This window comes from Octopus bimaculoides, chromosome 4, assembly GCF_001194135.2.
Source record: "Octopus bimaculoides isolate UCB-OBI-ISO-001 chromosome 4, ASM119413v2, whole genome shotgun sequence".
Taxonomy (NCBI): domain Eukaryota; kingdom Metazoa; phylum Mollusca; class Cephalopoda; order Octopoda; family Octopodidae; genus Octopus; species Octopus bimaculoides.
This window is the reverse complement of record NC_068984.1, coordinates 52,217,745-52,240,940: the sequence shown is the minus strand read 5'-3', so window position 1 is coordinate 52,240,940 and position 23,196 is coordinate 52,217,745. Positions and strand designations below refer to the sequence as shown.

The window sequence follows — 23,196 nt, the reverse complement described above, 5'->3', positions numbered from 1 at the left end:
ATCATATCTATATAACTATATATTTTGTATTGTTAACTATATGGTCTTATTATATGCTTGCTACTTGGTAAAGATTTTCTTGATTTTATGCACACACACACACACAAATTAGGTAGTTTTAGAGCCATTTGGCATCTTCTACTAGCATGTGGCGCTACCCAGTAGTTGCCCTTATAATTATATCTATTCCACCCTGCCCCTCCAACGCATCAAGCTCCAAGCCTTCCGGTGATTCCAGTCCGACCCTTCCACTTCGTACATCTTCCCCAACCTACCCTTCCCTCCTTCAAATGAGCCCACAACCTACGTGACCTCTTGGTCCACAGTTTCTTCCCTAACCCCACCTCCCAGCCTGGTTCGTTCCTGTGCTCCCGCCCGCGCCGTTACATTTGCCCACTTTCCCCTACCTCTCCAATACCACCATCCTCACAGGTATTCATCATCGTACCAATCATATCACTGACTCCTTTACCTGCACTTCTAGCAACATCATTTACTGTACCTCCTGCTCTTTCTGCCCTTCTCTGTGCATCGGTCAAACGGGACGCCGCTTGGCTGATCGGTTCGCGGAGTACCCCCGAGACATTAGACTCGGCAATGAGACCCTGGTCTTGCACCATTTCCGCTCTACCAGTCATTCATTACAACACCTGTCTGTGTTTGGATTGTCTTTGCACAGAGTCCATCCAGACTCCTGCCTTCGCTGTGAACAGGAATTAATCTTCTCTCTTCACTCCTTTGTGCCATATGGGCTCAACTCCCCTTCCATCTTCATCTGACTCCCCTCCTCCTAAGTAAAATAAGAATTAAAACAGTCTAAAGAGGTCTATAAGTAAAAAAAATGGTTGAGAACCACTGTTTCAGACAGTAGAGTGTGATTTGAGGGAGAATTGGCAGGTATTTGTAGCTTATTGAGTGACTGCTTAGAGGACTCTCTTGTTGGTTCATCTATCATACTTGTTGTTGTTCTTTAGCGTCAGGTCATATCTGATTGAGAACTCTAATGTAAGTTACTTCAGCCAATAACTCTTCAGTCTTTTTTGTTTTGTGCTATGTATCTGGGAAGACTAATTTTATCTGATGTTCTTCCTTTTCTAAAAGATGATAGGCTGAGATTTGAGAAAGATTTCATTGCTTTTTCTCAAAGATCAAGACAGTCTCATACTTAATGTGTACTTGTCGATACAGAGTTTCTCTCTCTCTCTTTCTCTCTCTCTCTCTCTCTCTCTCTCTCTCTCTAATCCTGTAGTGCTCAGAAGAAAATGCTAAATCTATAGTTAATTGAAGATCTCCTGGTGTAGAGGAGCAAAACTCATGAAGTTGATGTTTCTTTTTCAAATTAACTGATTAATTAATTTATCTATTTCTTTATATTTCAGCATCATGAAATTCCTGTGGATTATTACATGTATTCTGTCTGTCTCTTTTGGAATGACAGATGTAGCTAAAGCCCAACAAGTAGACAAACCAGCAGCTGCATTAAAAAGTAAGCAGATTATCATGAAAATATTCTACAAAATATATTTTGATTAATCATGTTATATATTGAAACATTTGTGAATTGCTGTTGCATATAATTTTAGTGTTTTTTTCCTTTTTAATGTTTCAGATTTGATCTAAGCTTGATATTTTGAAATTTATAAAAAAAGATATTCTAAGAATGTTAATCATTCAACTTAGGTTAATGGCTTAAAGCTTATTGTACTAGTTAAGTTGATTTAGAGTTCTTTGCTTGGAGCTTATTTAGCTAGTCATATATGTTACTTATGAAAAATATATTTAAAATTTGTTATACATGTCATGATTACTTAGAATTATTTAGAAATTATTTAGTTAGTCAAGTCTTCTGTTTCAAAAGAGTATTTTCTGATATTTCTTTTTCTTTAGCTTATGGGTATAGAGTTTTAGGTTGCCTTGATGTCTGTAATTGGTATTCAAATTTGTGAACGTGTGTGTGTGTGTGTGTTGTGAATGTAGTGTGTTTGTGGAGGCACATGGCTTTGTAGTTAGGGTGTTGGACTCATGATCATAAGATTGTAGTTTCGATTCTTGGACCAGGCAACATATTGTGTTCTTGAGCAAAACACTTCATTTTACATTGTTCGAGTCTACTCAGCTGGCAAAAATGAGTAATCCTGCAACAGACCAGCATCCTATCTAGGTAGGGAATATATATGCCATGAAACCAGAAAACCAGCCCTTATGAACTGGTGTGACTTAAGGAGATAACTTACTTTACCTTTATGTAGTGTGTTTATGCATGTGTGGCACCTTGGATTTCTACTATAATCACAGGTCAACAGTAGACTTGCAAGTAGATTTGACTGATAGAAACTGTTTTGTATGTACATGTGTGTGTGTGTATGTGTGTGTTTAGAATACACATCTATGTGTGTGTTGGAGTGTGGGTGTATGGACGTTTGTTTCTCTCTGTTTTGGCATCACTTTAAATGATTGTCACAGTCATAGAAGCAATATCTTTGACTTCCACTATTCCATGAGATCATGTCTAGCCTTGGAAATATTACCTTCTCTGGAAATAAGTGAGGTTTGGCAACAGGAAAGGCATCTGGCCATAGGAAATCTGCAACAATACATTTTATCCAACTAATGCAAGCATGGAAAAGTGGACATCAATATGATGATGATGATTTTCATGTTGGAAGTTAAATCTGTTGTCGGCTAATCACAATAAAGTATTGTATGATTTCAGTTGAAGACAACAGTTTCTTTTCAGAATATAAAGAATTCTGTTAAACCTTATTTTTATGCAATCAAAGACAGTGAACTGGCAGAATTGTTAGCTCAGCAGCATTTCCTCTATCTTCACATTCTGAGTTGAAATTCCACCTAGGTTGACTTCGTCGTTTATCCTTTTGGGGCCCAGTTGAGTATTGGGCCAGTGTAATCAACTCACCATCTCCTCCCCTGAAATTATTGGCCTTTTGTCAAAATTTGAAATAATATTTTTATGTGATGAGGCATTTTAGAACCTCTATTATCTGTTAGCTAGTTCCATTCGGTATTTGTTATTTTGTTAACAGTGTGATTTTAATATAAATGCTTCTAGTTATTTTATTTTATTTATGGGTTTCAGCCAAGTGGCTGCGGCCATGCTGGAGCACCACCGTGAAGGTAGTTTATATTTAAGTTAGAAATTTAGATATGTATAATCTGTTGGAACAAAATTTCAAGTGAATAATTTATTTGCATTTGTTATTATTGGGTACTCTCACATGTTTATCTGTGAAATGAAGTGGAGATAGACTAAAGGTAAATTGTTAAGCATCCTTGGTATTCCCAACCCAGCAGTCATTCTTTTAAATCATCATGCTAATCAGTGCTCATTCTCTAAAATTCTACATACATCTCTAGTCATCTAAGATCTGGCAATAACAGTTAGACTGTGTTTTGCTAATGAGGTCTAACAAGACCAAAGCATACCCTCAGTTTACATTGTACTGACAATACTCTAACACACTTCCTAGTGATCCTGTTTTTAAATAATTTTAATTATCTAAAATTTCTTGCTCCACTACATTAAATATCTCCAGTCTTCACTTTACTGAAGGAAAATGGTTTAGTTGTTGCTAATATACAAATAAGATTCTTCACCAAGAGAAATAAGTAAATCATGTTTCTATTTTTCCACTTCAGATATGCATTGTCTCCATTTCACTGCATAGAAATATGTTTTAACTTTACATTACTTTTGGAAGTTATATTGTATTTTAGTGTATGGGCATTTAGCATTGTATATTTTCTTCAACTAAAATTATTTTTTCATATCTGAAACATAATGGCCAGTTATAGAAAAAAAAATTAACTTAAAATGCATACTTTCTTTTATTTTGTAGGAAAAAATTGTTCCAAATGGGTTTTTGATGAATGTAAAGCAAATGAGGGTGCCTGTGGATCTGGTAAAAAAATTGGCCGGAGAACAGGAAGTAATTGTGGTAAAAAAGAGAAAACATTAGCTTGCACAATACCTTGTGAAAGCAATGATATGATGAATAATAAAATGAACAAAAACAAGAAAAAACGAGCTGGAGGCAAAGGTAAGCTGATTCATATGTGTCTTTCTTTCTTTACAAGATTGTCATTCGATTCGTTTTCATCAGAAAGGACAAATGAAGTAGATCATTTTTTCATATGTTTTTCTTGCACTCAGTTACATCTGCATTTTCATATATGCTTTCTTTATATTTGCAAATAGCTATTATGTCAGTCTTTCTGCAGTTTGTTGTAAAATTAAATATGAAACTACAAATGTTATTTTTACATTTGATAACATTTGTCATAGCAGAAATACATAAACAGTTGCTACTTTCGCATATTATCTACCACAGTAGCTGTAGTCAACTCAGTAAAATGACCTGATGTGTCTACTGAAATCTCAGCTGGTTTTGTGACCTTTCATGTTATGAATTTATTACCTGTGCTTACCTATTTTAGCCCTCTAAGTATCAGTAGTGAGCTTTTCTAGTTACACATTGATCACAGTTGCTAGAAAGTACTGAGAAAAGATGCTGTAGATTTGTTTGTAGCATTCCAAAATGCTGTACGAAGTGTGTCACATTAAAGGATTCAAACTTTAATTAAGATTTATATGATCAACTGTATGTCATTAATAATTAATCGTTATTTAATAATATTCAACTTGTTATATCATCCTGTAGTATAAAATTCTTGTAGTAGAGGTAGACTGCATGCTAAAATGTATATGGCGAGTAGGTCATACACTAAGGTGGCACCCACAAATGTTCTTATCACTAAATTCCTTATCATACATTGGTATGTATGTATGTATGTATGTCAGGTCACGTATGAGGCTCTCATAAGTGCTACTGGTAACATGTAATCCAGTACAACCTGTTGCATGGTCGGGTTGCTGGCGACTAAACTGGCACCCCTACCAGGCTACCCTGGTGAGGAGGGTTGCTAAAAACCCGGCAGGATTAAAAACAAGACCTGTTGAAAGCTCGGATGGACCTAGTGCAGGCTCAATGGCTGTCTAGCAATAGCACGGGTACGCAGAAATTTTGGGATGGTGTCCAGTGTGCTGAAAGACCACTGGGAGTGAGGCGCCCCTCAGCTTTTGTTGAAGCATGTCTCTAGGAGAAGGTCACTCTGATATAAAACCAAATATGCAGAGAATGGCATTGGACATTTTGGGGATCTTTGGTTTGTGCTAGAGATCACGGCGCCCCCACATCCCTGAGCCTGCGACTCATATTGGCACCAGACATCTTGCTCCGGCTTGTTTCTGGATAATGTCAATAAAGTGGAGAGGGTCTGTGAGGTGTTGTGCAAGCCTCATTGGACCTAAAACTCAGCACAGGCATTGCCGACCTCTGCTCGATATGTGCGGGTTTTTTTTTCCCCCTATATATATTTATCTTATTTTTAGTATATATTTTTATATAATAATAACAGCATCAAAAAATACCTTAGGAATAAGAACCCACGTTCAAAATTTCCCTAAGACACTTGATAAAGGCTGGAGGGTATATCAGCCGAAATGTTGTGTTAACAACAAACAAGATGAGGACAAATATCCGTCAATTGTAAATAATATAAATAATGTATATAATTCCTCATCTCTTAAATATAGAACTGTATTATATCATAATTATTTAATTTTATTTTTATCACTTTTTCTTTTCATTGTAGGCAAGTGATTCAAAATGTTATATTGTTTATGCATTTAATTTTTAGCATTTCCTACTAGTTCCATTTCCATGGACAAGTTCTATGATCAAAGTTCTTTCAGCTTTGAACAACTTATCCTTTTTGTATGTATCTATGAAGCATTGGCAAATGTGTCCTTTGTTTTTAAGATTGTAGAGTTTGAATTGATGAAATTGTGTTGCTATTTCTAGTGGCTTGAGAACTGTATAGAAGGTTCCAGCATGACAAGGTTTCTATTTTATTGAACTTCAGAAAATGGAAAGGGATTTGAACAAAATTCCTATCATCCCTTAAGGCAGAAACAAATACTTTGATTTAGTAAGATGTTCTATTCTTTCTGCCACTCTGCATTAAATAACAATGAATATCATGTGTTAAAGGATAGAACTTGTCAAAAGTCGTTGTTTAGCCCAGCTTATTCCTAACCAAATTGATCTAGGATTGAAAACGTTCCACTTGTGATCTTAGATATTCAGTACTACATTGTTGAATATGCCCTACCTTTTTTTTAAGATTGTAGGATGTATGATCTGAAGGAAATTGGCTGTTATTTTGAGCAACCATTTAGAGACTCCTTCTTTGAATTGATTTCTTAAAAGGGTTTTAGGAAAAAGGCAGTAACTAGGATAATGAGCATATTGTTAGAAAAAAGGACTGTTACAATAGATTGTAATAGATGAGAATAAAAGTAGAGAGCGTAATGTTTTTAAAGTAATGATTTCCCTGCAGGTGGTATAGCAAATGAGATATATTGCCAGAAGTATATAATTCAAACAAGAAATGAAAATAAAATGTAATTCAGTTGAATAATTCTAAATAAACTAGAAACTAATAACAAATAAGTAAGAAGTAGCTTGATAAATGAAATATAAAGACTGGAAAAGTAAGGAACATCTTATTTATCCAGCATAAAAGTGACCTCTATTGAAAAAGATACTGCCAAAAAGTTAATTGATGTTGAAACCATGCCACCAATCTTGTCTTGAAGATAGTTGTGTTATGGAGGTAAGAAAACGAAAGGTATGTAGGATTTTAGAATCCTATGAAAGAGACTCGACATAACGTTAACTTAACAAATACTCTAATAACTCTGGCATGTTTTATGAGCAATGTTCAGAAATTTGTGGAGACAATCGTTCATTTATACTTATTGAAACTGTAACATTGTAAAAACATAGACTTACATTTGTGATGCACTAATTGATCAGTGCAAGAGATTAAGGCTCAACTGGGAAATCAATAAAACTTGCAGTGAATTCATAATTTATTTACATTAATTAAAGCAATATTTCATTAATATGTGTTAGAAGTATATTTAAAAAGAATATGTTTTTCAAACTATTAGTGATTCATATAGTTACATGCTGCATGTAAATGGTGATTTGTTCATTAGCCTCAATACTATTTTATAGTATTGTGAGGGTATAGTTCTGTGCTTCTCAAAATTGGCAGTATCACACTCTGGGAAGGATGAAAATTTCTATGTGGGTACTGGGGACAAAAAAGGCAGTTGGGTGGGTGATAAATTGCATCTGTACAGCTTTTTAGTCTTTGTCTATTATTTAAATATTAACTTTAAAAAAGTTTTAATCTAATATTAAGCTAAATTGTTTAGTTAGCCTTAATTGCAATAACAATGACAATCATCATCATCATCTAGCATCTGTTTATCATGCTAGCATGAGTTAGACAGTTTGACTGGAACTAGTAAGCTGGAGAGCTGTACCACACTCCAGTCTGTTTTGGCTTGGTTTCTACAGCTGGATGCCCTTCCTAACACTAACTTCTCCATAGAGTATACATGGGTACTTCTAAAGTGTCACTGGCATGGGTGCCTTTTATGTGTCACCAGCATGGATGCCTTTTTATGCGTTACTGGCACAGGTACCTTTTATGAGTTAGTGGCATGAATGTCTTTTACATGCCACTAGCACAGATGTCTTTTGTGTGTCACCAATATTAACAGTAACAAACTTTGAAATTTGAATAAGTAAATAAATAAAACTGAAGAGCATCCAGTGTTAGAAAATCTGTCTCAATGAATTTTGTTCAACCCATGCCACCATGGAAAAGTGGATATTAATACAAATAGAATATATGCTACTTATGCTTGTAAATAATAAATGATATACAAAAGTATTGTTTTCGAAATATATTTTCAATTTTTATTCTTTATGCAAATCCCCTGGCAATATTGGTCTCAAACTTGATCACAAGGCCAGCCATTTCTTTGAAGCAGGTAAGTTGATTAAATTGACCCCAGTGTTCAACTGGTACTTATTTTATCAACTCTGAAAGGAAGAAAAGCAGAGTTGACCCCAGCAATATTTGAACTCTGAATGTAAAGTTGGAAAAAATGCCACTAAGCATTTTCTCTACCAGTTTACCATCTTAAGCCATCTGGTAATATTAGTGCTCAATAGGTGGCGAGCTGGCAGGATTGTTACCGCACTGGACAAAATGCTTAGTGAAATTATTTCCAGCTTTATATTCTGAGTTCAAATGCTGCTGGAGTTGACTACACCTTTCCTCCTTTCGGAGTTGATAACATAAGTATCAGTTGAGCACTGGAGTCAATGCAATTGGCTTTACCCCTCCAATGAAATTGCTATCCTTCTGCTAAAATATGAAACAAATATCTGTACTCGAAATAAGTTGGTGAATTGTTAGCATGCCAGACAAACTGCTTTGTGGCATTTTGTCTGTCTTTACATTCTGATTTCAAATTTCAATGAGGTTTATTTTGAATTTTATCCTTTCATGGTTGATAAAATAAGTTCCAGTTGAGTACTGAGGTCGGTGTAGCTGGCTTACTCCTTCCCTCAGAATTACTGGCCTGGTGCCAAAATTTGAAACCAGTATTAGTACTTGGAATGTTTTGACACTCCATTGATGAACATGACTTATGTGCAAGTAATTGTTAACAGCAAGTAGTTGTTGGCAGAAATACTTTGTGGTGTATTTCATTTTGTTGAATTATAACTAGGAGTCATTGGAAAAATGGTAGTTAAAGAAGGTGGGTGGTTATTGAAAAAGTTTGAAAAACAATGAATATAGCTAATCTGAAGATAGTGATTTTAAAATTGCCACAAGGCTAGCAGTTTTGGGAGTGGGGGTAAGTTAATTACTTCTAGTGTTTAACTTGTAATTATTTTATCAATCCCTAAAGGATGAAAGGCAAAGCTGACCTCAGTAGAGTTTGAACTTAGAATGTGAAGACAGATGAAATGCCACTAAGCATTCTGTCTGGTATGCTAATGGCTCCGCCAGCTCATCACTTAACAGCTAATCTGAAGATATTGCCAGGAGTTTAGCAAGGCATTATGAAAGACAGAATTTAATAGGATTTAGAATCTAAGACAGCTTATCTTCCAAGACATTATACTAGTAAAACAAAGCTGGTTATTTATATGTTTCATCTATTTTTCCTATGAGGGAGGAAATTATGTAAAAATTATATCCTGTCTTTTTCACTTTTTTCCTCTTCACTGAAAAGTTATCGTAGACATATAACTCAAAAGGTTATATTGTTTGTATATTCAATATTTAGTATTTCCAACTAGTTTCATAATCATAGACAAGTCTGTTTCTCTGTTGCATGCATTCAGTAAAGATAATCAGAATAATTACTTATAATATCCAAGTAAAAGAGGAGTGGAGAGAAAGAAAAAGCAAAAAAAAAAAAAAAGATAGTGTTACTCATGATTTGAAAAATAGAAGGGAAATAATCTTAAATGTAACCAGTTTATATAGTTCAGACATTTTGAAACTGCTATAGAAAATCATCCTCTTGAATGCTTTAACAGTCATAAAATCACACAACTATTGAAATACATGTGAAATGCAAATGGCATAGAAATTTATATTTCATGATTACCATATGAATGGTAATGGTTATATAACTTCAGACTTGAGATAACATAAATTTATTAGTGATAGTAGGTCAGAGTATAGCAGCCTACATTTCACAACCACTAACTTATTAAATTTGATAATTATGAACAATACTGTATTTGCCATTATTTCATTGTCAATAAATTAACTCTTGCAATAGACTGGTCTATTTATCATTGAGTCTGTGCAGGAGTATTTATTGGTTGTCTGTTACTGTGAAGGTCAGTTTTTATATTGTCCTTGCTTCAAAACTGTTTAAGATTCTGGATTATTTATCCTTGTGTTTAAATTCCTAATGTTGTTTTAAAGTAATTTGTTCTATTTCTATGATGAATTATAATGGTGGTGGTGGTGATGATGGTAGTGGCAGTTGGTGGTGGTGCTGATAATGATAATGATGAGGATGATGATGTAATTATATTTAGTTATTCTCATAAGATTGTTATCATATTGTAAATGCTTCTGAGCATAATGGCTGTTTTTAAATAATAATCGTGAAGAGTTTTGTAAAAGTTTTCAGTCTCATTGCTTTGTTGTCTGGAATTCATGATGATGATTATGATTGTGATGATGATGATGATGATGATGAAGGATCAATGTTTGAAAAGATATAAAGCAGAGGTGAAAAACTATGCTTTGATTCAGTACAAATGTAGTAAGACTATAGATTCCTGTCATGTAGAAATGAATGTGTTTATAGAATCTATAAACCCTTTGAAAGCTTCTATGATACTGTCTGGTTTTGAAAATGTGTACTATTCAAGCAACTGTCTAGGTATTTGAAAAAATTAAAATCGTTTCGGTGAAAGATTGGGAAAATAAGATGTCTGAAGCAGAGCTTTGATTCCCAAATCCAACAATTTCTGAAGCATCATCCACAATAAATATATTTTTATATATTTTTTTTCTTCGTTATTTTCATGGATTCTCACGACTCTCTGTCTCCATCCAATTCCATTATTATGAATTTGAATTGAGAGCTTGAATCAAACTGAATCTTTAATTAACTGATTACACATCCATGGATGTCACCCCCATTGATGTATTGCAGTTACTCTCTTGATAGAGCTTGGTGATCCTGACTATTGATCTTTTAGGATTCCTCCACTCAGCATCAATGTAAAAAGCACCATTGGCTCAGTTGAGTTCTTCTGCTACCTCTTCACAATCCACCATGCTGCAGTCCCATGGCTTTGCTGTATCCCTGGCAGGGTGGCTGAATGCATTCTATACCTTGCCAAAGGGCAACCCATAATTATGCAGGGCACAGTCGTCACTCCATGAGGTATTTACAAATACCTGCATACCTAACAAAATACCCACACACCCAATCATTTCAACTAGTATATTGCGGTTGGTGAACAATAGTAGCTTTAGGCTTTCAATAGACCAATCACTGGTTCAGTGCATTTCTGATGACAAGTGACAAGGGAGTGTGTGTAACATGGATACAGAACAAGTATTTTAAGGACCTCTATTCATAAAGCACTAACTTCATTTTCATGTCAATGTTCATATCCTTCACAAATGTAAATCAGTAAAGCACACACACACACACACACACACACACACACACACACACACACACACACACACACACATGCATATGCACATGGCAGCCTTTCACTTAGTTTCAGTCAACAGTATACTCCCCATCTATAGATTGTATACTGCTTGCTATGGGGAGAAATGGATGACTTGTTTGGTGTTAATTTTGTGGACAAGGTTGTGGTAAGCCTAAGTCTAACGTAGAAGACTCTTGCCCAACGATGATAACAACAACAACAACATAACCCTTTAAACTGACAAATGCTAGTTTGTATTTTTTCCACAATTTCCCACACATTTCCCTCACTGCTCAGGGATATGTGTTCTCATGCTGACTCAGTGCTGGAAGATTCTCCAACATACTGTAAAAAACAATGTCATCAAATATTTCCTAGTGTTTGCAGGCATATCAGTGACCCTGGAGCCCAACAAACTGCACTATAGTGATGAAAAATGCTTGGTGAGATGGCCTGTTTACCATATACTTTGAGTGTGTGGTAAGGATGTAAATTTTACAAACATTTTCACTGACAGTAACATTCCAAAGAATCTGATCCATCCATCAAGTGCTATGATGACGGCTGTGTTGGCATGTATGCAGTACTACTAGATACATATCTCTTTGAAACAGAAGTAATAAAATCAAATGCTGTCACTGGTAAATTGACAAGGGTTTTCATTTATTCTAAGGGAAAGCTAGTTGAAGTGAAGGTAAAGTGGCTGCTATTTCATGTCTGTAGCAAGAAATTGATCAAGCAATCATTCATTGCAATACTCTGTCAGTGTGCTATTGAATATATGTAGTATATTACATTTTTTAATGTATGTAAATAAAACACAAATTTAAAACATTTGCAATAACTGACAAAAATCTTAAAATATAGGCATCAAGACATGCAGTTCAAAACAGCATATCTTCTGCAGAAGTGGTTCTCAAAGTGCCAGGCTCCATTAAACTAAAATATTAGGGAAATTTTTTTACTTCTTTCCATTTTATCTTGTAAAAAGAGAGCTTGCATTTACATAACTCTTCTTTCTTTACCATTACCATGGACAAATTCAAAAGTTTAAAACTATCATAATAAATTTATTAAACCAAGTGATTTGTCCATCTCTTTTTCAATCCTAACAGTCCTTAGCTCTTTTAAATGAGAAACACTGCATAAGTAACCATAATTTACTCAATATTCTAATTATACATGTTCAACATTAGAAAACTGAAGAGCTTTACTGGGTAATACATGACTGAATACTATATTTCCATCTTACAACCAATCTCTGTTTAAAAAGGCCAAAGTGTCTCATTTTTACTTTTACTCATTGGTATCTTAACCTTACATCTAATTTTTGTCTATATCTAACTAGTTTGAAGCATTAATAACAATATTGTACTGTAAATTTTCATATTTAACTCAGAAAGCATATGAATGAGCTAATAGATTTACTTGAAAATGTTTATTGCTAAAGTTCAAAGTATTTTGATATAAATAAAAACCTTTATTCTTTTTCCTTCTTGTAAAATACTGCTTTGTAAAAAATTGTTGTGCAAGCAGCTATTGATTTTTTTTATTTCAAAACATTCTAGATTATAGAAATATAGAAAATACAGAACTCTGCACACATTTTGGCAGGCTTTTAGAATTTTAGCGAGTTTTGGAAAACATTGGCATGGTTTTCAAAATATTAGCATGTTTTGCAAAATTTTGGTGCAGAATCTACTTTACATTAAATTTACTTCATTAATCAATTACTCTGTCTACTTAAAGGCAAAGCAAATAGCCATGTTTGTGTTTGAAATCAATTGAAGAAACTTTGCTAAGACATAATTTAGAAGTAAATTTATATCTTCAATAGAAGTAATTATTTAATATAACAAAACAGCACATTTTTGTTCCAGACTAACATTTTAAGAAATGTACTGATAATTCTCTCATATTTTCTGTAAATAACATTAATCTTTCATTCAATACTCATAAATAATTTTTCTGGATGATTTTAATTGTTACACTATGTATTTAGCAACAATTTTTTTTATTATCTAGTTATTTCTCTACAAAGAAAAGAATTCTTTAATGATGTTTGGCAGTGGTGAGGAGGGAGGAAAATGGATATATTGTTTTCCCTTTTTAGGTCAAAGAACATAACACTTTCCACATGATGTGTTATGTTATTATTCACAACAATTTATTTTTCTCTTACTGTGAATAACTTTTTTTTTGTTAATAATTTTGAACATTATTAATCTTCAGAACTTATTACTCCTTCTGCAACTACTGTGGCAATAACTTTATTAATATTGATCACAATTAGATCAGAAAAATTTCTTTGTTTATTAAATGGTGCCATTGATCCAAGAACTTATGTGATGATCCATATTTAAGCAAAATATATGAACTGCTTTTTGTTTCATCCAAAAATATAAAAAAAATTTGATTTACTTCAATAGGAAATATAGTCAACATAAGATTTTGTTTAATTTATGATTTTGTCTGAATTCTCTTCAATCTGGAATCTCCATTTCATTCTCAATATTTCATATCTTTTTAAATACTTTATTGGTAGAATTATTAGAGAAGTATTTAGTAGTGGCCTTTTACACTATGAGTTCAAATAACACAGAGATCAACTCTGTTCTTTCATCCTTTTAAGGTTGATAACATAAAGTACCTGTCAAGTACTGGGACAATTTGATATTTCAACAATGATCCTGGGTGTGAATGTAATTTTAGTAAAAGATGGGAGTGGATAAGTAAGGAAATTTTGAACTTACTTTATCTCTCTTTGGATATTTTCCAATGAATTTCTTTATTAGTTTCAAAATCTTCCTAAAATTTTTTTAATAGTTCTCAGAGAAGTAACTATAACTATTCTATACCCTTCAATATCACATTAATTATTGCTATTCATTTACTTGTATCCAGTTTTTCATAACTCTAGTTTTAATAATGTATGCAAAATGATTTGGTTAGTGCTCTGTCTCTTGTTGATTGCTACACAGTATGGTCAATAATTTCTCAATAAGATCAATATTGACCAAAATAATGTTTAATATCTATTTATATTTGAGCTTTCAATTTCAAGTATTATGCTCACCAAAGTTTTGAAAAGCATTCTGAAACTAATGAAAATCTCTGTTTGAGAATGGTTAAGAGTGTTCTTATTCTTCTAAACTTTGTAACCAAATAATCATAAAATCTGACAAATGATTTTGTTGCTGAAACTTTTAAGTAACATGATTAATTAACCTTTTGTGTAACACATATTTATATATAAATATGCTCACACACTCATTCACAGTAAATTAACAAGGCGTAACTACTGTTATCATTGCTTGTTCAAATTTTATGTTTATACATCACTAGTCTTTGTTGTGGTTAATCTAAATTATTAATTAATGATTTATCACTACTAATTTGACTTTTAATGATTGTTAGTATCAGTCAAGAGGTGATTAATGGCCATTCTGATATTTATAGCAGAACACAAATTAAAATTTTAAGTTGCAGTTGGAATCATCTTAAACAATAAACTTTCAAGAGCTGAATGTTGAAAAAAAAAGTCTCGTTTTGGTCAATATTGGTCATTCTAAGAAATTATTGACCATGCCATCTAGCAATCAATAAGAGACAATTATTAACCAAACCAATTTATATGATCAAAATGAGGAAAAACTGGATACAAGTACAGGAATAGCAATAATTGAAATGAAATTGTCACTTGTGCCCTCTTAAATCTAGTGAACTTTTCATTGTTCAGTTGGACTTCTCATTGAAATGGAAATGTCCAATGAGTTTATTGCTCACAGTGCAAAGAATATATCAACATAAGCTATGGAAAACATGGTTTCAGACTGAGTTTTCCAAAACATCTCTACTACACTTCATTGCCTACTATAACGCTCTATAAATAAAAAAGTGATGCATAAATTCCGTTTGTTACTATGTTGAATATTTTCCAAGTGACACACACACAAGCATGCATGTGCATGCACATGCACACACACATGCACACACAGGTGCACACACACACAAGTATAAGAATAGAAATATTATCTTGTTCTTCTATACATATTGTGATTATTAAAGAAAGTTCAAGAGGTGGAGAACCTCTACTCATGGGCAAAATTTCTCTCACATTAACATTTGAAATGGTCTACCAACTAAATCATTAAAATTCCATATGTAAGAATCAGTTTAATTCTTTCATCACTTTATTTCTACTGACATACACTACTTTTTGGAAATACACAAGGGTTTAGACTGTTTCATTATGAAGTTAGCATTTGCAACATAACTTGATGAGAAGTTGTTTCATAAAATTATGATCGATGTTTTTTATATCAAATAGGCATAATTCAAAATGAGAGGTTTAGTATCACAACTAGAGGTGATCTTAGGTAGGTAGGCAGGTTGGTATTAAGTGTTATGCCTTAAGACCAAAACAGTAATTTAATATAAGCTATGCCCTTATGAATTTGTAAAATTAAAGATTCATTATTTTTCTCAGAACAGATACACCTAAAATTCTCAATCACTTGCAATTTGCTCTTTGTATGTAAAAGTTTCTCCACCTGTGTCTAAAGCATGAAGCATAAAAATGATAATTTGTTCTGAACCCAGCTATCAATTAAACGTTTCTTTCAAAAATTCAAGTGATCATCAATGACTTCAAAATTAATTTAATAAATATTGATTTCCAATTCAAATTCTTATTTACTTATTCAATTATAAATAATGATCCATTTCAATTATTTCAGCATTTATCTTTTCATATTAAAGTAGGTCAGGTATCAAGTTACTTCACTGCAGTTGCATTTATTCTATAGCTACCCATCTACTAACACCACTTTAGAATATATACTGTGCTTGACTACATTCTCAAATCTATACATTCTGACTCTTGAAAGCAACATGTTACAGATGTCTCTAATTTAAAGTGACCTTTCTATGTATATGTTATGTTTAAATCCTCTTAAGATTGGTACATCTGTAAGTTTCCACTTTTGAAGATCAAATACATAACATTTACACTTCTTAGTGATGTACCTTAATCTGCTTGATCAAGTCAAGCTAGAAAAATGTGCCACTCCCAGAACAGCTAACTGTAAAATTATTTACTCTAATAATATAATATTGGCCATGCTAGAATGGAAAAATGAAATTTTAGGAAAGAAAAAAATTTAAAACTACTTTGCCATAAAATATATCCTTATATCAACTAAAAACTTTTTATCAGAACATGTACAAGCAATTCTGATTAATTTCATCAGTTTGTTAATTGCTTTTTTTTTCAAAATACCAAGCCATTTCTCAGAACCATGGTTCTCAGAACAACAGAATAAAAGCCAACCAAAATATTGTGGAAACATTATGCTCCACCCTCTTTAGTAACGAGAAGATAAAATAGAGCTTACATCCATATACTTCTTTCTTCTTTGTTATAGTATTGGACAAGTTTTAAAAGTTTAAAACCATCTCAGTTTTACTAAATGCAAAAATTTCTCCATCTCTTTTTTCATTCTTCCCAGCCTATCATTATGAGAGACACTGGTTTAACATAGAAGCTATGTGAAATTTATTTTATACAATTAACTTTCAGTTAATCAATCAATGTCATTTACATTAGTTAATGATGCCAATCTCAGTTAATTACGCAAGTTTTTTTTTTTTTTTTTTTTCAGATTTTGAGTAAACATTTAGCTCAATGTATGCTAAAATTGAACATATATTTGATTTAGGATGAATTAGGTGATTCTAGAAGCTTCTGTTTTGATGATGAATTAGAATGACAGAAGGCAACACCTAAGTAACTAATGTTAAAAAATGAAATGTGTTCACATTACTCATTCAGTGAATTTTATCTCATTTCTAATAGTATAATAAAACTCTTCAATAGATAAGTTTTCATTGTAGATAAATATTGCCAAAAGATATTCTTTAGTCAAACGATGTTATCTTGTTTTCATTATCAACTACTTCAATCTGTGATGGACCCAGTAAATTTTTCTGCATCACCTAAGTTGTTATCACTGAGTAATTCAAATCGGGTGAAAACCTTTGTCAAGTTAAGAATGGGTAATTGAAAAATATCAAAAGCAACTGAAAAAACCTCATAGGGGATAAGTAAAGCAATTGTCATACCAATAATATATCAAAGAAACAGCATGAACTGGGTGTAAGATAAGTAATTTATGTTTACATAAAATGTATTGTAAATAAAATTTTATTTTTGTTTTCTTCTGTATTTAATATATGTGTGAAATATCACAATACTTTACTACTGACAGCACACTGAAATCTTGTAATTTATCACCTATCTTGCAAATTCTGTTGATAGCATGAGATTTTCAATTACAGAAGTAATTAAGCAGAATCAACTCTATGTTTTTAAGGGAAAAGGTGTCATATATATTGATATTGTTACTGACATTTTATAGTGGTAAACTAAGTAGTTACTTAGCTCTAAGCTGGTTTTGATTGAGCAGACAGAACTATGATCAAAACTGTTCTAATCCCGACCCTTCTTTAATTTTGTTTATCCAGGACTAAAATTCTATCTCTCTCATTCCCTCTCACCCTCTCTCTTTCTTTAAGACAACAGCCTATTACTTGAGGGTGGTTTGGCTGCTATTTGTAACTGATCCAGCAGTTGCATAGATGCTATCTTCTGTAACTACAAAGTAAGTAGTCACAAGATGTAATCATGTGATATAATTGATTCTTAGTTTAATGACCTCCAGAATTACATAAGGTAGTGTATCCAAAGAATTTATTAAATTTTCTTTGATTAGGAGCAAAGATATTATCACAATCATATGTACCCCTATGTTGAAGTAATTGTTTTGGTCTGATATTTAAAGTAGGCTTCCTGTTGTTCAAACCGAGTCAACCCTAACTGAAATGTGCTCCTACTATGACCATCCTATTATTTTGTATGTCTACAATGTCCAATGCATCTTTTCTACTTTTAAGATAATAGTTTATGTTTAGAAGCAATGCATCCGTTTCAAATAGAGTGATGTGTAATTTAAGGAAAATTTGACAACTGCTTTTAGTAGGTCAAGCATCTACATAAAGCATTCCTTAGTGCTTTGTAGTTTTAAAGTTACAGTACAAGGCGGCGAGCTAGCAGAAACGTTAGCACACCAGGCGAAACGCTTAGCAGCATTTCGTTTTGTCTTTATGTTCTGAGTTCAAATTCCACCAAGGTTGACTTTGCCTTTCATCCTTTCAGGGTCGATCAATCAAGTACCAATTGTGTACTGGGGGTCGATCTAATTGACTGGCCTCCTCTCCCAATATTTTGGGCCTTGTGCCTAGAGTAGAAAAGAATGTTACAATACAAGTGATGTTTTGATGTTTTCTGTTAAGATTTTTTCATCTAATTCTGATATCTTGCAATATATAATGTTGTCCAATGTGTAAGAGTTACTTTTCTATTTCTTTCCTTTGTTACAGAATGTAAGTATATGAAAGGGACTTGGTCTGCTTGTGATCCCAACACCAGCACCAAAAATATGACAATGATGTTGAAGAAAGGTGATCCAAAGAAATGCCCTGCAACTAGAATAAAATCTAAGGGTTGTAAACAAGGAAAGGGTAAGTTTTTAAATTCACTGCCTAGTCTGTAAAATCTACAGCAAAAAAATTAATTTTAAAAAAATGTGATAACAGAAAATTCCATAACTGTTGCTGCATGCAATAACTTCACTTTAGTTGCATACACTTGTTGTATATTGCAACTGTAGTTATATATTGCTTCTTTTTATTATAATTTTGTCTGCATAGATGTTTTTGTAATTGTACATTGTAGATGATGGCTGTGTACATTTGTTGTACTCTATTATTGTAACTGCAAATGGACTTATATATCTACTAAGACAACAACGGCAGTCATTCTTAAATCCTTTATTCATAAAAATATATAAAAGATTACCATCCTCTTCTTTAAATACAGTGAGAAAAATGGTGACTTAATTACAAAAGTATTTGGTCAGAACCCAAGAAACTTTGCTTTGCATCATCAGAAAAGTAGTTTTGCTCTGTTGTATTCCCACTTTATGACAGCATTGGCAAATATTTCTCCATTTGCATCTGTTTTCTCATTTCTTCCTCCTGCATGCATGTGTGTGTGAGTGTGTGGGTGTGTGCATGAGTATGGTGTGAATGTACAAATATATATGTATGTATGTATATATATATATATATGTATATATATATATATATATATATATATATATATATATATATATATATATAAATGTGTTGTGTGTGTGTGTGTGTGTGTATATATATGTACGTATATATGTATATTTATGCATATATATATATATATGCATATGTCTCTGAGTGTGTGTGTGTGTGTGTGTGTGTAATGTGTGAGTATGTATCACTTATCAATGACAACCATTACTATCCTTTAAGCAGGTGATTATTAGAAAACTGAGAACAAGGGTGACAGAACACCTATGATATTCAGAAATCTTTCTGCCTCACTTCTATCAGCCTTGACACAAATATGTTAGCATTGGTAAATTTTGAACATCATCCAGCAAAATACCCAGCAATTAATTAAAAAGAAGAATTGGTTTTCTTCTAACCATTCATATCTATAGTAATCAAGAAAGATCATTAATGCTTGAAGACTCCAGAAACTCAATACTATCATTGTTTAGATGATATCTCTTAATATGTCTTGTCTTCTATATAGTTGATAACTCAAAGGAGTTTTATCTTGTGTGTGTGTGTGTTATTTGTGTGTTATTTTTGTGTTTTTATTTTGCGGTATGTACATGTGTATATGAATACATAAATGTTAATGACATTAAGTTATGGAAGCATGCAAGGGCAGTTGTGGAAGAATTGACCTGTCTTGCAATGTTGATACTTTGTTGAGCCAATGGACAAGTTATCACATATAAATAAATGTCTCCTAGACTATGTTACACCAAACATTTCATACTAAAAATACTTTGGTATTTATCCTAATTAACAAAGAATCAAATCAAGTTTATTTGGTCCAGTCTCTAGTTGTGAGAGTAAATATGATTGATCTTGTGATCAGTACAAGTATTGGATTATTATTAGACTAACTCTTAAGGTGGCAAGCTGGCAGAATCATTAGCACACTGGGCAAAATGCTTAGCAGTGTTTCATCTGTTGCTCTGTTCTGAGTTCAAACTCCACCGGCATCGACTTTGCCTTTCATCCTTTCAGGGTCAATAAATTAAGCACCAGTTGCATACTGGGGTCAATCTAATTGACCTACTTCCTCACCCCAAATTCCAGGCCTTGTGTTTATATTAGAAAGGATTATTAGATTAACTCATACAAGTATTCGATTCCATCCAAAAGATTTGTAATTCTCATAGATATTAATACAGAATGTATTGAGTCATATAATAATTGAATTAGGAGTCTCATTTTATAGAAAAAAAAACTTATATTATAAAATGTTAGTATATACTATCAAATGTTTAATGCCTCAGTTGAGTTATTGTTAATAAGATTGTCATTTTTCAGACTGTCAACATCATCTGTAAAGATGAAACCTTATTTTACATATTTTCATCTACACCAGGTTTTAATTGTTTTGATCTCTAATCATCATTAGGTGCCTTATTCCTGGATATGTACATTGTATTAATGTGCAAATAAACCTTGATTTTTAAAGCATGGGTAGTAATGGTTTTATCTGCTTGGCTACTGATGCATCTAGTCCTGTATTATGCATATACCCAGGAGTAAGAAACCTGATGACAATCAGAAATCAAACTGATTATAAAGTAGCTTAAGATGTAAGTATTAAGAAATGTTTCAGCTCTAAAGATGAGGTCAAGAATCTGAAAAATTATAATTTTACCAAGTGTATGCTATATTCCTAAAACTAATGTAGAGGATACCATATCCTGGAGATATATCTGGATGATAAGCAAAACTATTGTAAGGAAGCATATTTTCTAGTGGTTTTGGAATCCATACAGTCAAAACTAGACTGAAATACTGTAATCTTTTTGAATTGATCAAAAGGTATAATGGGTGTAGCTGTGTTGTTAATGTTTATCTGGCTGAACGTTTGTCAGGAGAGGCTGCTGGCTCATGGCCTTCAAGTTGACTCCTTGCACAAAGGTCACTGAGTGTTGAAGCAAATCACATTTTCTCCCTTTGGAGATTGATAGCAAAAAAGGACATTAATGATACTGATATTGATTCAATAAAAGTCTGTGAGCAAGTAATTTGTAAAAGAAAAATTGTAAACGTATGAAGGATTTGAAAAGACAATAAAAATGTAAAAAAAAGACAAGTCAGTATTACAAAATATATCATTCCATTTAACCTTTAAAGAGAACTTATTGTTGCACTATCTTATGATGGTTAATGATATATGTTTGAAACTGAATCATCATCCTCTCATTGGCCACAATTTCAATGTAAAGGGAATGTTTATTTCTGAGAAATCTTACCATTCAGTTTGTGGTGAAACACAATTCCAAATGTTTTAGTGAATGTTATAAATAACTTTGTTCTATATGATGTCTGAGTGTGGCAAAGGGAATTATAATTTTACTGAGTGTATGCTATGTTTAGATAAACGGAATAAATAATATATAAGAAATCTGTACAGTACTAAGAGCTGGTGATGTCTATGTGGAAGATAATATAAACATAGAGTATTGATTTATTTCATACATTTCAAGATTAACAGTGAAATTTTAATCTGTTTAGGTTTTTACCTACCACAATTACTCCTTTCTAAGTTTAGTATAATTGTTCTTATTTTTTTGTTTTTGGTTTGGTTTCTTTTCTCTTTCTCACAAATTTAGAGTTTATTCTTTTTTTAAATCTTTGTTTAGCTTTTACTGTTAGTTTGTTTGTGATGCAGTCAGAATATACATGAACTTTATTTTGGAGCTCTATTTATAATACATTATACTTTTTAATATGTAAAGTACCCCTTTTGAAAAGATGTAAAATAAAAAAAAAAAAACAAAACCCCTAAATGTGGATCATTTATTATAAAAACTTGTTAGAAAGAAAATATAATTATGTGTATGACAAAGAAAGTTTGTGTTTTAAGATTAACAAGACATATTGACTTTATCTGCTGAATATCCAACACCAATAGGGTTTTCCATACATTTCACATGTGGATGTGTGTTTGTGAAGACTCATATTTATATTCGGTTATACAGAATCACTTGTATAATTTACAGCTTTTAAGCTTGAGGAGTTCTAAATGAATGCTTTATATTTTATTTATATGGCCATAATGTTTAGAATTTGTTTGTAGCATGTAAATATACCCGAGGCCCTTGGTCCCAATGTGATGCCCAGACAAATGAAAAAACAAGGGTGTTAAAACTAAGGCGTGGAGACCCAAACAGATGTCAAAAGGAGAAGACATTAACAAAAACATGCAAATTAAGTAAGTTAGCAACATTTCAAACCTTTGTTTTACAGAGTCAGTTTGTAGAGAGATGAACAGATTCAATCAAAATTAACCCACTGAATATGTTTAAACCATTTGTTTAATTGCTTGTCAACTAAATAAACTTATCTATATTTTATAAATGAATTATCTGCCAGAATTTTTCAACTTTAAGAGCTGGCATATCTAAGGACCTATTTGAGAGAGAGAGTGTGTGTGTCTGTGTGTGTGTGTAAAACAATCTTACCAATGGATCTGTTTCTCTTTTCTATGTCAAACAGGTACTTATAATGTCAAATATTATTTAATTTACAATTTAGTCTTCTAAAATATTTTCTGTCCTTGATAAGGAGTAAACTGAGAACCAGTGAGAAATACCTGATGTTTTAGCATGCTTTCTATTTAGAGTATCTCAAGACTGTTCAACTAAAAAGACTTAGGTAACGTAGTGATGTGTTCAGTAATGAATTTAGCTTTGTCTCATTATACATAAAACATCAATTTTGTCAAGCTCAATGGTCTTGAAAGGCCTCAAATAGCACGATGGTCTTGAAAAGTCATTGGTACAGCCTCTTCTAGACCAAATATATATTTACATACAATTTCATATATATGTATATATATATATATATATAT

At 32.5% G+C, this 23,196-nt stretch overlaps 1 protein-coding gene across 4 annotated transcripts in view; it reads left to right on the top strand.

The window, feature by feature from the left end:
• LOC106868732 (uncharacterized) overlaps window positions 1–23,196 on the top strand; it is a 118,784-nt gene that overhangs the window by 78,893 nt on the left and 16,695 nt on the right. For 3 of the 4 annotated variants that reach the window (XM_014914129.2, XM_052967058.1, XM_052967057.1), the window contains exons 2-5: window positions 1,380–1,486; window positions 3,858–4,058; window positions 18,591–18,731; window positions 22,423–22,557. In XM_014914129.2, coding sequence (XP_014769615.1) covers window positions 1,384–1,486; window positions 3,858–4,058; window positions 18,591–18,731; window positions 22,423–22,557 — 580 coding nt within the window. In that variant the 5' untranslated portion in view covers window positions 1,380–1,383. The remainder of the gene's footprint in view (window positions 1–1,379; window positions 1,487–3,857; window positions 4,059–18,590; window positions 18,732–22,422; window positions 22,558–23,196) is intronic. The other variant, XM_014914130.2, reaches the window with a different exon arrangement.